Source organism: Typopeltis vanoorti, chromosome 21 (assembly GCF_054136105.1).
Source record: "Typopeltis vanoorti isolate ZY-2024b chromosome 21, IOZ_Tvanoo_1.0, whole genome shotgun sequence".
NCBI lineage: Eukaryota > Metazoa > Arthropoda > Arachnida > Uropygi > Thelyphonidae > Typopeltis > Typopeltis vanoorti.
Genome location: NC_143569.1, coordinates 32,033,824 through 32,048,226, shown reverse-complemented (window position 1 = coordinate 32,048,226; position 14,403 = coordinate 32,033,824). Strand labels below are relative to the sequence as shown.

At 31.8% G+C, this 14,403-nt stretch overlaps 1 protein-coding gene across 1 annotated transcript in view; it reads right to left on the bottom strand.

Annotated features, from left to right (window-relative positions):
• LOC150094716 (hemicentin-1-like) overlaps nt 1-14,403 on the bottom strand; it is a 136,096-nt gene that overhangs the window by 53,724 nt on the left and 67,969 nt on the right. The window contains exon 21 of the mRNA XM_090411650.1: nt 4,509-4,656. Coding sequence (XP_090267776.1) covers nt 4,509-4,656 — 148 coding nt within the window. The remainder of the gene's footprint in view (nt 1-4,508; nt 4,657-14,403) is intronic.

Sequence of the window (14,403 nt, the reverse complement as noted above, 5' to 3'; positions counted from 1 at the left end):
TGGACTAGAGTAAGGTTACTGGATTATGTAATCTTTTTTGCTATTGTACTATAGGTTTAAAATGATTAGCGAGTGGGAGTCACATGAAAACAGTAGCTGAGCACTTTCTTGCTTACGTACAGAAAACAATGCCTTAGAGTTTGACGGTTGATATTAAATTTGTCTAAAAACTGTGCGGCTTTAAAAATAATATACACACGTAGGTAATAAGACAAATGTACATTAATAAGTGGAGTTCATGCTTGAAAAAGCTACTGTAAGGAGAAAAGTCAACTTGATTGTGGCATAAATAGGTAGCCGATTGTAAAAGTTCACATTTCAAATTCGGCATTCGCAATTAGCAAGGGATCAACAGATTACGTCAAAACCATGTAACAAAGTTGTAAAACACACACTATAATCGGAGGGACTGCCTGTTTAGCGTAGTGATGGCATATCACAAGTTTAATTCACATTAATGCTATCATTTGAATCTATTATATGCACATCAATCAAGAATCTTTTGTATTAAAAAAATGGCAGCATACCGTCTTTGATCAGATTTTAATTTTTCACAGAGCAAGAATTGCCTTTCCGTACGTATCATAATGGGTATATTTTTCTTGAAAAACAGTAAATAAAACACATTAAACATCCGTAAACTCAGCCTATTAGGCCAAAAGAGCGTGCTAGTTAATCTCATCTAGAAGGAAATCAATCTTTCATTACTAAATAATCACATCCATTAAATTTGCGTAATTTATTTCACTACTAATGTCTAGTAGCTCCATCTATTGGCTATTAATGCATGTAGCATTTCCTTAAGTAAAATAAATTATGTTTTATTTATTTACTCCCGATTAATGCAAGTTATTTCACGCCAAGAGAAGAATTTTGACTACCGGTGACTGGTGCACGTATATTATCTCCAGTTTATCTTAGGTTATTAAGCAAACAGGTGTCACAGCATTTTATACTTCCTTTCTTTTCAGCTGATTCTATTGGGGTTACTTAGTATTTCTTTTCGATGACAACACATATTTCTGAAGTTATACAGATCAAATGGCCTTGTAATAGTGCAGCGTCACTACACGATCACAGTGCAAAGTCAGTGGTGTCATTGAGACATTAAAACAGTACACACCGTTTTGTTTCATACTTCCGGGTATAAACAGAGGATAAGGGTATAGTTTTTATCAATTGTGTGTAGCTATTTTTTATGTGATAGTTCCCATTCATTCAGTCTATTCTACAAGTGAAAGTCCCACCCCCGTCCCTGAATTACTTTTTATCCTATTACCAGAGATACGCAAGCAAAATCTATTAAACAAAACTGTTTTATTACGCAGAGATATGTAATATGAACATATGGATTGGGTATTTTATGATTCAAATTTGGAATTAGAATATCAAAAATATAGTGTAATATTTTTGATAACAAGAAGAAAGCATAATTCCAATTCAAATGAAACCAAATCCCGAATGTGTAGTTTCATCCTGTTTGTGTTCTGATATTTTTTTTTGAATATATTCGTGATAATATAAAGAATGGTAAAAACATTTCTTTCAGAAGACTGGATTGAATAATATAAGGAAATCAAAATATCATAATGAAGACAGAATAAGGATCTACAAGAATAACATGAAAGGTATGTTATTTATATGGAAACTGAAAAAGATGAACGAAGAACAACTAAATAATTTTAAATTAAAATGTTTGCGTCAAATATGAAAACTATTTCTGCCACGACGTATAACAAACGATGAATTATACAGACAAACAAAGTAAAAAACCATGGCCAGTGAAATGAAAAGACGTACATGGTCATGTACTGAGGACGAACAGAAGTGAAATTCTAAGAGTGGTTTTGACACTAATAACGGAAGGAAAAAGATGAAGGCTTATACGAACCTGGTAATGAATGACAGAGAAAGCAGACCGGATGGGAAAAGTGATGAGAGTAGATTCAGTTGTCAGATACAGAAGGAAGTGAACTCGGTCTTATGTGTTACAGGACACCAAGGAGAATAAGCAGGTATATCCGTGGCAACTCCAAGCAAATATCTAGAACCATCTGACATATTCATTTCTTCTGTATTATTGGAGATAGCAAGGAACGTGGTGGGGTGATTACAGCTCTCCATTTAAGTGATTCTTACGTTTGCGAGTTCTTGAATATTTCCTTATAATAAACGAATCTTCTAATGCTTTCAATCTCCCAGTTTTAGCTCCAATTGTTGGAAGTCAGTAGACAGCCCAGTCTCCACTAGGAGGAGATATTCCTAACTAGCATCAGCGAACTAGTTCGGCCGTGTGAATAGTGATTCTGCTTTCGAACAGACGGTTCGAATCTTATCCGGAAGGCAGAGATATTTCCGAATATCATTAAGTAGTCACTTTTTTTTTAACCGGTATGATGAGACCACCACATTTCTTAATGCTGAAATGTCAAGTAAAGTAACAAGTTTAGTCTTTTGAAACCAAACCTGCAGGGATTGTTATCTCACCCATGGCGCTAATACACGACAGGGTTACAATATTTTCGGTATGCACTCGTGTAATTACCATAATTTTTTTTCTGAACTGTAGGATTAAAATCCGAGTTCATTCAGGGAGGAAAATCCCTGGCAGACTGCGTCAATATTTTTTATGTCCGGAATCTGATCTGCTGGAAGAAAGGTCTAGAAGAAGTAAGGCTACAAACAGATATTAGGCATTCATTTGTAGATCTAGCGTCATTGAACTTACAAGATATTATAGTAGATTTGCTTATATCCTAGTTTAGGAGGAAGTAACGGCAATATTTTCTGTTTCTAGATCAATTTAATTTCTTCAGCAAATTGATCGTGATACTCAAATCATCATCACAATCCTGGTTGCCGATTTTGATACCTGTCTCTTTCATGTTTTCATTATTGTTGATCTGAATCTTTCAAAAAGCTTTTGAATTATCGACAACCTGCGGGTAACCAATTTCTGATTATAATTTCAGGAATTTAACGTAAATATTAATGTTTACTTTAAACATCGAATCAACATGATTCTGAGTATCATTCTGATTCCTAATAAAGCAATTGATAATTGTATCAGTTTGGAAGATTGCTGTGCATTCCCCCCCCCCCTTCTCTCTTTTTTTTCCCTTGTGTCATTTGCTCATCTAGTTATTTACTTCTTTCCTCCACCAATGTTCTAGTGATTGTTTAAACCCCCCCCCCCCCACCACTCCCAAAGGTTGTTGGTTGAACAACTAATGATCTTAAACATAACAGGAACAAAGTAACAGCAATAAAATCTGTATTGTATATTTCTATTAATATGCCAGTTAAGGTGAATCACTTTTCTTTTCCCCCCCCTGCTGTTCAGAATGAAAACATGGTACGCACATTGACTTCTCTTACGTCTATAAATGGAATTGTGATCGTAAAAAAATACAAACTTAAATGGGAAACTAATCTGCATTTTATTAATTTTTCAAATTAAGATAAATTTGAAATTTACCTTAATTTTACTTTGTGATTTGCAAATCACAAAGTAAAATAAATTAACTTATTAAATTTAGAATTAAATACAAACATTTTAATGCTGTTTTTTTTTTTTCAACGTAATCTCTCTGCTTTTTAAATACTTCAAAAAATGCATTAATGCCATTTCAAAGAATTTTCAATTGATATTAATTCATTTGATATTTCAATAGATTTAATAGATGAAGTATCATCCACTTCATTCGTTTTATTGATTTAATAGAACTTGAAGATTCGGGATGACTTTATATAATTCATTGGGTCAAAAACTAGTCGATCCAATGGACACGCGTCTGCTAAGGACAACACACCGTTTATTAACATTTCGGTTTCATAAATAACTAATAATGAATTACTTTAAAATATTACATAATAAAATAACATGAATTTAAAAAACTAAAATACATTTCAGGACGATCATTAGAATATTCTATAGTCGTGATAACAAATAAAATACCTCCACTTCATCGGATATTTCTGATGCCAAGTGTAGATGAGGTTTGAAATAATCAATTTCTCTATTAATGCATTCTTATAAATTAAATAAGAAATAATTTTTAATCAAAGAAACGAATTTCATTTTTGCAAAATTATTTAAAAATTGAGTTGAGAAAAATGTCAAATATCGAATTAGATTCAAACATTACTATAAATAAAACGAAAAAAAATATAAAGAACACCATTAAAATAATTACTCATTTTATACTGGTACTAAGAGACTACGTTTTAGCAATTATCCGATGGTCTAGGTTCGAATCCCGTTTTCAGATTAAGGATTGAATAAAATGAGATGAAATACATTGGTCCTAAGACGATCAGAACAATATAGAATAAAGGATTATAGACATTTTGAAATTATGGAGAAAAATCAATGTTCAATTTTATATAAAATAATGCCGAAATTTCATTCCCCCCCCCACTCAATGAAGTGCGTGCTTTGAAATTTCAAACGGTACGCAGTAAATCGATATCTTTAGGAAAGATTTTTTCTTGAATTTTAGACTTACCTACTATCTCCGGTTTTTGTTAATTTCAAATGGTCCCTCGACCACGCGACCGAAAGTGGTTGGTCCCCTAATGCTTCACATCGTAGTTTTGCGCTTTCTCCTTTTTGTGAAGTAACAACAGAAAATTTTTCTTCGAACCTGGCAGGTACTACAGAAGAAAAATAAATAAAATATTAGGGCGATGAAACGTGCAAATTCACGTTCGTGAATTTATGTGTGTGTGTGTGTGTGTGTGTGTGTGTATATACAGGGTGGTTCGGGATAAATTTGACATATTTATAATTAATTATATTTTTCCGTAAGTTACATGTATTAACACACACTTCTCTTCATTTAAAAGTTTGGACCCTTCTTCATTCATATACAAGATGTCAGAAAGGATGGATAGCTGGAACCCACCTGAATCATGGAAGAGAATAACTTGTATCATGATGATTCGTGCCCGCCATCAAAATAAGGATATTACGACTGCTGCCCAATGCTCCCTGAATACAGTAAAAACAATCAGGCATGAACTAGAGACTTGCAATGGTGACTACGAGGATGTAGCAAGAAGAAAGATCCCTAGCAGACGATCTGATTGCGTTCGTACAGCAGAATTCCTCGCAAATCTGCAGGAACAGGTGTTGAAGAACCCTGGCATTGGAATTCGGGCTTTGTTCGTGGAGTTGCTAACTGTAGTCAAGCCCTGGATAACAAGGGTAGCCAATGGTAGGCCGTATGTATGGCAGCAGGATTCGGCCCCTTGCCACACCTCTGGGAAAAGTCAAAAATGGTTGTCTGAAAATTTCTACGACTTCACCAGTCCAAATGTTTGGCCTCCAAACTCCCCAGACCTTAACCCCATGGATTATTTTGTATGGGGCGCAGTTGAAAAAGACACCAATCGCACTTCCAGTAATACAAAAGCCCAGTTAATGGATAAAATTAAAACAGTTTTTGCGGCCCTTCCCAGGGAGACTGTAGCATCAGCTTGTTCGAGGTTCCGAAGCAGAATTGAAGCTGTGATCGATGCTAATGGTGGTTATTTTGAGTAAATCTTGTTGATAGTATTGTAATTAACTCTGCCTGTAATGTTTTTTTGTCAATTCATTAAATTTAATAGATACAAAGAAGATTTTCTTTTTCCTTACGAAACTGTCAAATTTATCCCGAACACCCTGTATATATATATATATATATATATATATATATATATATATATATATATATATATATATATATATATATATATATAATACACATAGAAAAAATAGACATGTCTATATTGCATATAAGAGGGGATAAATCAAAAAGTCATTGCTCTTTTTTATTTATCAGTGTTCTGAATATTTCAAAATATGCAAATAAAAGATGATGCAGTATTTTTACCCCCCAATGTGGTGAGACTGCAACGGCTGTTATAGCATTCGAAATATCATATATATATCGTCTGTTTATTTTCCAAGCCGGAAAAATAATGAAGTATTATCAGATTTCTGTGGTCTGAGAATGTGACAAGTGATATTTATCGTCAAATACCCCTTTAAAAGAAAGATAATGAAGAACCTCTCACATCTAGTAAGCAAAGTGTTGCTGGACATCTTCAAGTAGCACTCAAAATTGTCAAATGTGGATATTTCTTCTGTATGTCAGCGTGTACGCAACATATCGCAGTATGATTTGGCATTAAGAGCACCACCCGCAGACAATAACTCGCTCCAAATCATTCCTCTGTTGCTCCAAACACTCCAATCAGGGTTTCTGATTGATTAAGCCTTTTCGCATCATTGGTATCGTTCGGTTTATGTTCGAAGTGTTTGTTCTCCCAGTTTATCGTCCTAGGTGAGAAACATTCTCCTCTTATACAGAGAACCATCTATCTATGATTATCCACTGGTGCAACATTCTGGGGCCATAAAAATTGCACGTTTCTTTGTTCCTCTGCCCTGGAGTAGCAAAGAAGAGAATTGATGAAGTGTGGAATGCCAGAATCGCTATTTCAGTGTTGTTATCTGCAGGGGGGGGGGGAATAATCAGGAATTAATCTTTATTTATGTATTTTGAAATATTCATAACCCAGTATGTGAAATAAAAGACTGGCAAAGGCTTCGATTTATCCGTGTGTGTGTGTGTGTGTGTGTGTGTGTGTATATATATATATATATATATATATATATATATATCATAAAGCATATTCATTTACTCTGAATTTATTATTCTAATTATTCTGCACCTTTGAACTGCTTGCTGATTGTTATAAGAGTCACTATGTACGAATTAATAAAGGTTTTGAGAATACTAAACCTTTGGCCAAGGTTTCATAAAATACAAATTAAAGTACGCAGTTCTCCCCCCCCCGCCTAAAAAAAGTTGACATTTTTATTTTAACAAATCATTTTATAACAGTTCTTTTCATTCAGACAACTCCATTTTTTGAATAGATTTTCCCTAGGTCATATTGGAAAATTACAAAAAAGATCTAATTTGTCGATGTTCTTTGCGGAAAACAAGATAAATAAAGACAGTATTAAACACTTTTCAATCAGTTTTGCCAAAGAGGTTCTATACTGGCGCATTTGATTATTCAAATCGCAAAGACTAGGTAAGAGACAAAAGTCCTGATCACCCAATTCTGAATCAGCTATCTAATGGATTAATCAATTTGGAGTATTTTAGAATCGAAGATCTAACTGGATATCCGATGATAGCTCCCAATCTTCAAATATTACTGTGTTCAAAGCTTTATTTTATTAGTAGGGGGCTCTTCCCGCCCTGCGCCTAACCCCCGAGTTCCGGGCTGATAAGCCGGTTCTCCATTGTTTTGAAAACTCCAACAAATTGTTGTCTCATGAAGGCAAACACATTGTTCGACGTTTCAAAACAATGAAGAGACAAAAAACGCGACATAAAAACGTTTCAAATTTCGGCTTATCTTTATATATATATAGAATAGATTACTATTTTTTAATATGGTTAGGGGTTATTACAGACGCAATCAGGTATTTCATACAAAATTAGGTATAGTATACTTCGCTTAGTACTATAAATGTAAAGTTCGTACATGCAAAATGCATGCATATATAAAGTAGGTTCTGTTGCCCTTTCATAATAAGATAATACTTCTTAGCCGAATTTTCTTTATACCATTTTATCAGTAAATTTAGTCAAGAATATTAATGAAGTTGTTGAGACACCCTATGTAGTTGCTACAGCAATAACACAGCAGGCATCATATGCAGTTCTATTTTATCAGTGGAGCATGAACGTGGGAACCTACTCAGGGAATAAGTGATAACACGCAGACAAGCTCAAAGGTGCAGGCTTAAATAAAACATTTAAGCTCATCAATAAGATAAATAATGTAATATAACAAATAAAATAAATATAAATAACAGATTTCGACAATGCACATATTTTGGATAGTAAATCATAAATCCATTTGATACGGACAGGATATTTTAGCAAAAAAATTTTGCAAAAGACTGGTGAATATATTTCAGATAGAATAATAATAAACCAATTTAACATTTTGCATCGATTTTAATGAATTTTAGGTTATTCAAGTGGAGTGTGGTATTTATTTATTTATTTTAAATGTAACTTCCATCCACTAAAGTTGTATATCAAAAGAATATTAAATTCGCACGAATATCTTTATTCCCTATGTTAATCTTTGTCATGCAGTTACATCTATTATTATAAAAATGTCCTCTCTCTTTTTATTTAAATTTTATTTTAATTAAAAATTTAATTTTATTTAAATAAACAAAATTAAATAAAATAAAATTTTATTTTAAGAACGGATAGCATGAGTATACTTCTTTTTTTACGTGTAACATAAAAGTTTACGATTCGATATTCATGTTCTCATGCAGGTAAAGAGAATTAAATGAAAAAGGGAAAAATATAAATATTAGTAACTATTTATGAAATCAGTTAATAAGAGTAACAGTTAATTTGGACTAAATAGAAAGGTTTTATTTTTATTTTTTCATTTATGAAATGAATATGGCAATTGGCCATCGATAGAGAATACTACAAAATGTTAACTTAAATTAAGGGGATATTAAATCCCACATAGTTTTAAAACCGAATAAGAAACTCCAAGATTGGAATCAGAGAGTTTCTTGCCGAATATAGTAAACTATAATTGTACTACGTACTAGGATCACTTGCATTGGCTAACGCTAGTGTTCGCCGATACTTTATAGTTTACTATATTCGGCAAGAAACTCTCTGATTCCAATCTTTGAGTTTCTTATTCGGTTTTAAAACTATGTGGGATTTAATATCCCCTTAATTTAAGTAATGTTTTCATTGCCGAAATGAAGCTTATTAGCTCTTTATACTTAAGTAACAAAATGTTAATTTTAAATATTAACATAAAAATGTGCGTGCGCGGCACTTAATCAGGTTTAATATAATATATTTCCCCACAACATCAAGATTATTATAAACATCAAGCATAATATTGCATATAAAATATACATATAATCAAATGCACATAATATTATGTGCATTTGATTATATGTCAAAGTTTTATTTTGACATATAATGCTAAAAAAAAATATACTTTTTCTTTGTGATCCGCGAATGGATCACAAAGAAAAATTCTCTGCATGAAATTAATCTTTGTGATCCATTCGCGGCTGAAAATCAAAATCAATTTAATTTTTTCCCCTTCTGACAAAGGAATACTATTTTCATATACCTCGTTATCACTATCAATATTTACTTATTAATTGCGTTAGGACTATTTTTGCGTAAGATATGAGTGGCAATCTAGAGGTGACTATTATCCCATTTTAGAAATGCCTGCGGCAACAGAAAATACATTTCTTTATCAAAAAGAGTCACAAAATTTTAAAGTAGTCATAATTGAAGGTATATGTGTGTGTGCACACGCATACACAAGTATGAGCGGTGTTCCGAAAGTAAAATGTCTCGGCTGTGATTTGTAAAAAACAGTGAAATATAGAAAAATATGGTATGAAATCTCTACTTTATTTTCATACAAATTTCTCAACATAATCTCCATAGCTTTCAATATATTTTCCTCACCGCATTAAAAAAAAAAAAAAAACGTGTTTCAAAGCCATGATTCAGTTTTTTTTTTTTTTTTTAAGGAAACAATCGGAAGTTCGATTAATCCACATCCATGCAATAGGACATTCCACAGTTTCAAATTCGATCTCTTTCATAGTAGTTGAAGTGAACGAAGTTGTGCAACATCCTTCGTATAATACGGCTGTGCCTCCATTCAACTTTTGGTTGTTTCCTAAATTGAAGACACATCTCAGTGGCATCCATTTTCAAAATGACCAAGTCAAAGCAAAGGGAAGAAAAGTGTTCCGAAGGAAAAGAAGAAAACCTGGAGTTTACTACAATGGCTTTGAAACACTTGTTACATGATGGAGTTTTCTGCACTGTGTTGAAAACTATTGTGGAGAAATAGTCTATGAAAATATAGACTTTAGATTATCTTTTTTTTATATTTTTTTATTTATTTCAGTAATCTCTTTTTGGTAGAGAGCTACCATAATGGAGGCATTACTTTTGGAACGACCGTCTCCTGTGTGTGTGTGTATACACACACACACACGTTAACACCAAAATTTAGTTTCATATGAAATGAAAAAAAAAATAATAATAATAACTGAAATTCATTCGTAGATGTTTTACATTTGTATGGAAACATTCCAAAACCAGTAAAGTACATTATTAAGTTGCAACGAAATAAAAAAAAAAATATGCATCAACGCCAACAGAAAACAAAATAAGTACAATTTTCTAAATGGGGAAAAAATATCGCACTCAGATATTTAATTATATATTTTAAATAGTGATTTTCGACGGCATCACTATATGAAAAACAAACGATATAAAAACCATAACGTCTGATATGTAATAAAATCCAAGTTCGAAATGAATTTAATTCAATAAATGATTATAAACAAAATGACTGTGTTAATAACAGCGAATGATGCACGTACTGGTTTTGCAAAGGTCTCTGCAAGAATCAATCATAATAGTGAATATGCAGGATGATTAGTAAAAAAAGTACACAATTTCAAATCGCTGTATGTCCTAAATAAAATATTAGATTTTCAGGATTCTTCAAACATTTTAAAATTTGTACACAATCATTTTAATATGAGATCATCATCATGTTGGTATAAGCCGTGTATGTTTCCTTGCAATCTTGAAGACACTTGGTAACTTTTTTTTTTTTATAAAGTCAACAGAAATAGCAGCAAAAACATTCTGAATTTCCTAGCAGTATTCCTGATTTTGATTGGTGCGCGCGCGCACACACACAGTTCATCATGCAGGAAATAGGAATAATATATATCAGTCATTCGCACAACGTAATCTCCTTGGGTTTGTGAACATCGAAACTATCAAGAAAGAGTTATTCAGTGGGGATGTCTTCGAGCTTGCAGAAAAAGTATGAGCAACGATGGAAAAAAATGTAGGAATCATACTAATATGAAAGTATACAAGATTTAAAATAGTGTAAGATCATTGTCATATAACATTTTGTTTAGAAAATACATCTATTCGAAGGAATTTATTTACTAATCATTCTGCCGTAAAACACACAACATTCTAAAGGAAGTTCTAAAAATGTAAGATTGAAGTATAACAAACAACGCAAACTATTCTCGCTAATTCAGCTTGTTTCAAACGAACATGCTTGTAAACACTGTTATTGGAATTAATTTATAATTCCACCGCCAGGTTGAGCTATTACGAAAGAAACTATCTACTGCAGAACAGTACTGTTCAGCTATCGCTTATAGTCTTTTGGAATGTATTTTAATAAGCTATCCAGTTTCTCTATATGATACATCTTTAAGGTGGAAATACTAATTCCAATAACAATGTGGTTGATAGTACACTAATCTAGTATAATCAAGATCTGTTAGTTCAGCCGAATAAGTTATAACAATTGACAATTTTTTGATACAATAATGCAGATACTACAGAAACACTTTTCCATGGATAACGATTGTAATAGCATTTCAAATATTTAGTATAAGAAGTGTGACATTTAAATTCCAGAACTGAGTTAGAACTTTTGATCTCTTACAAACAAACAGACATAAGTATAATTTCTACAATTTGATTAAAAAAAAAATTCGTATTAACATGGATAGAAAAAGTATAACAGAAATAAAGGTAGACATGGGTACGATTCTTTGACTCAACGAATTTTTTTTTTTTTTGAGTATGAGAATTTTGTACTCTTAAGAAAATTTGCTGCTTATGAAGTTCCTAATGTTTCTCATGAATTTATGCAGTTCAAAGGACTATATATGATACGCAGCACATTAAGATTGGCAAAATAAATGTTAATAAAAGGTCAATTCTTTGCTCGCAGAAATTTGTCTTCCAACATCAGCGCTAAGAGGTATTAAAACAAAAATAAATCGATCTAAATGAAGTTTATTAAAAAAAAAAATATATATATATATATATATATATATATATATATATATATATATATATATCCATAGAATTTCTTGTTTACACAGTTCTGGAATTAAACTATCGCACTGTAAGTTATGTACAGAAACAAAAAAAAAAATGCAAGTAAAATCATTATTAACAATGATGCTATGAATAACAGTCAGCTGTTATTTCACAACCGACATTAGACTGGAAAATAATCATTGAACACGCAAACACGTATTAATTTTTATTTTTTATAGCTTATACTACTACACAATGGCTAACTAGATCGAAGTGTTCGTAATTCTTTAAAATAAAGCAAATTTTATACCCAATATGCAAGCAAGAGAATCAAAACAGAAAAAAGTACTAAGCAAAGACCTTATCCACTACAGAAGTACTCATCATTGTGAGAAAAGAATAATGGAAAGTAAACGAATGAAATAGAATAGTATCAACAAACACAGTGTAACAACGCAGAACTAAATATTGAACATACGTAATCAATTAATTTTTGATGTGTAATTTTAAAGAAAAATTATTTGATTTCTTTATGTCCAAGTAGTTATAGCAGCAATAAAACATAATAAAGTTTGCATTCGAATAATATAGAGATTGAGTTTTTACTTACGACACGAAAAGTGATAAGTTTATATAAATCGAATTTTTGATACATATAAAGAAAGAGGCAGATCGTATAAATAGTTTAAAATTATCGAGATACTTGAATGATTTCTGAGCTTTATAACTTAAAATTAGTCTGTAGGATTCTAGAGTTGAACATCAAAAATATTTAATCATAATTTGAACTCAAATTCCATATCCAGATAAGCTGTCCAGGTTGAGGTCTATCATAAGGTAATACTACAAACACATGTAGTATTAATCTGAAATAGATATATATTTAATTTAAGAAGTTAAGCTTAAACTAAATTTAAAACCCAGATGAACTATTTAATATGAAGGTTGATCGGATGGTAATAACACAAGACAATGAAATTTAAAACGAATTTTTTACTATCGCTCCCCCCCTCCCCCAACACACACACGGATACACTGAGATCGACGTCGTCTAACTAGTTCGATAATTTAAGCAAACCACTGTGTCAGAAACATGCATAACAGCACCAATCGGTGCTGTTATGCAAAAAACACACGCAAAGAAGTATTCTATTTTTGCAGCAACAGAAGCAAAATACGATATTCAACATACAAGAATATGACACAATTAGGTTTCTAATTAAATTGTATTTAATGCTTTAAATGATTTATAATTCTCTGAGTAAAGAGCAGGTATCTGTGTGAGAAAAAAAACAAACAAAAAAAACTATGGTTTACACAGGGATGTATGTAACATAGAAGTCAATAAATAAAATATATTTGAAATTAGTTATTTAATAACGACAGTGTAGCTTTAGTATTCTTTCGCCAAGAGAAAGAAAATACATATCACGAAAATATAAAATAATAAAGACCAACTTTTATCAAATGAGCTAAGAGTTTCTTTTGATGATGCCTAATGTTATTAGGCATCATCAAAAGTCACTGCTTGGTTTACTGTAGCTGAGGATTACTCCTGCATAAATGATTATTCGCAAAAGCCTGTATAGCTTCTTGCTTTTATAAGGCTTGTTTCAAGAAATGCGTTATTATCACAGAAGATTTAGTCAAATGGAATATTTCACAAATTTTTCAACCTGCAAAGTCTTTTGTTTTGGGAAAAAAAAAAAAAAAAAGCCATATATGAGCTAGTCTGTGAATTACGAAAGTTTTTCTTTTTTTTTTGAGGAGTGAATACATAATACTGAGAAGTGGGAGAGGGAATGTAAAACCAAAAAATAGCATTATGTAATTTACAGACAAGCTGTGTAATTTGATATAAAAAGTGAAAGACAAGCGATGGCAACAGAACAAAATTACAGTTATGAAAACGTTTAACAAATTCTAAGTTTTAACAAGTGAAATTATATTTTCGTTGATCTGATTGGATAAAACTGGTTCACTCCCGGGAATTAATTTTCGTGCTAAAAGCAGACTTCGATGACTTAACCGACAACAATTAACATAAATTAATTATTGTCGAACGATTGTTTACACTTCATTTTTGCGATACAAATGAAGTTTTTTTTGTTGTTGTTGGTTTGAATTGAATGAACACACAATCAGCAAAACAAATAAACTGCGTAGAATTCAGAAAACATTAAAACAGACATACTATTCTTTGCTTCGAAGAAAACAGAGTTCAATGCACTGTATTTTTCATACAGTAATGCTGCCAATGGGAAACGAGGTATGAGGTTGTTTATTGAATGATGCAGAAGTCGAAACCGAGAAAATATTTACTTACGATGGTTAGAAAGAATGTGATAAAGTAATCCCAGAAGCGACAGATTCTGAAACTACAGTTTTCTCTTCATTAGTCAGGAAAAGCTGCTTAGGAGCTTAATTTAGTCAATCA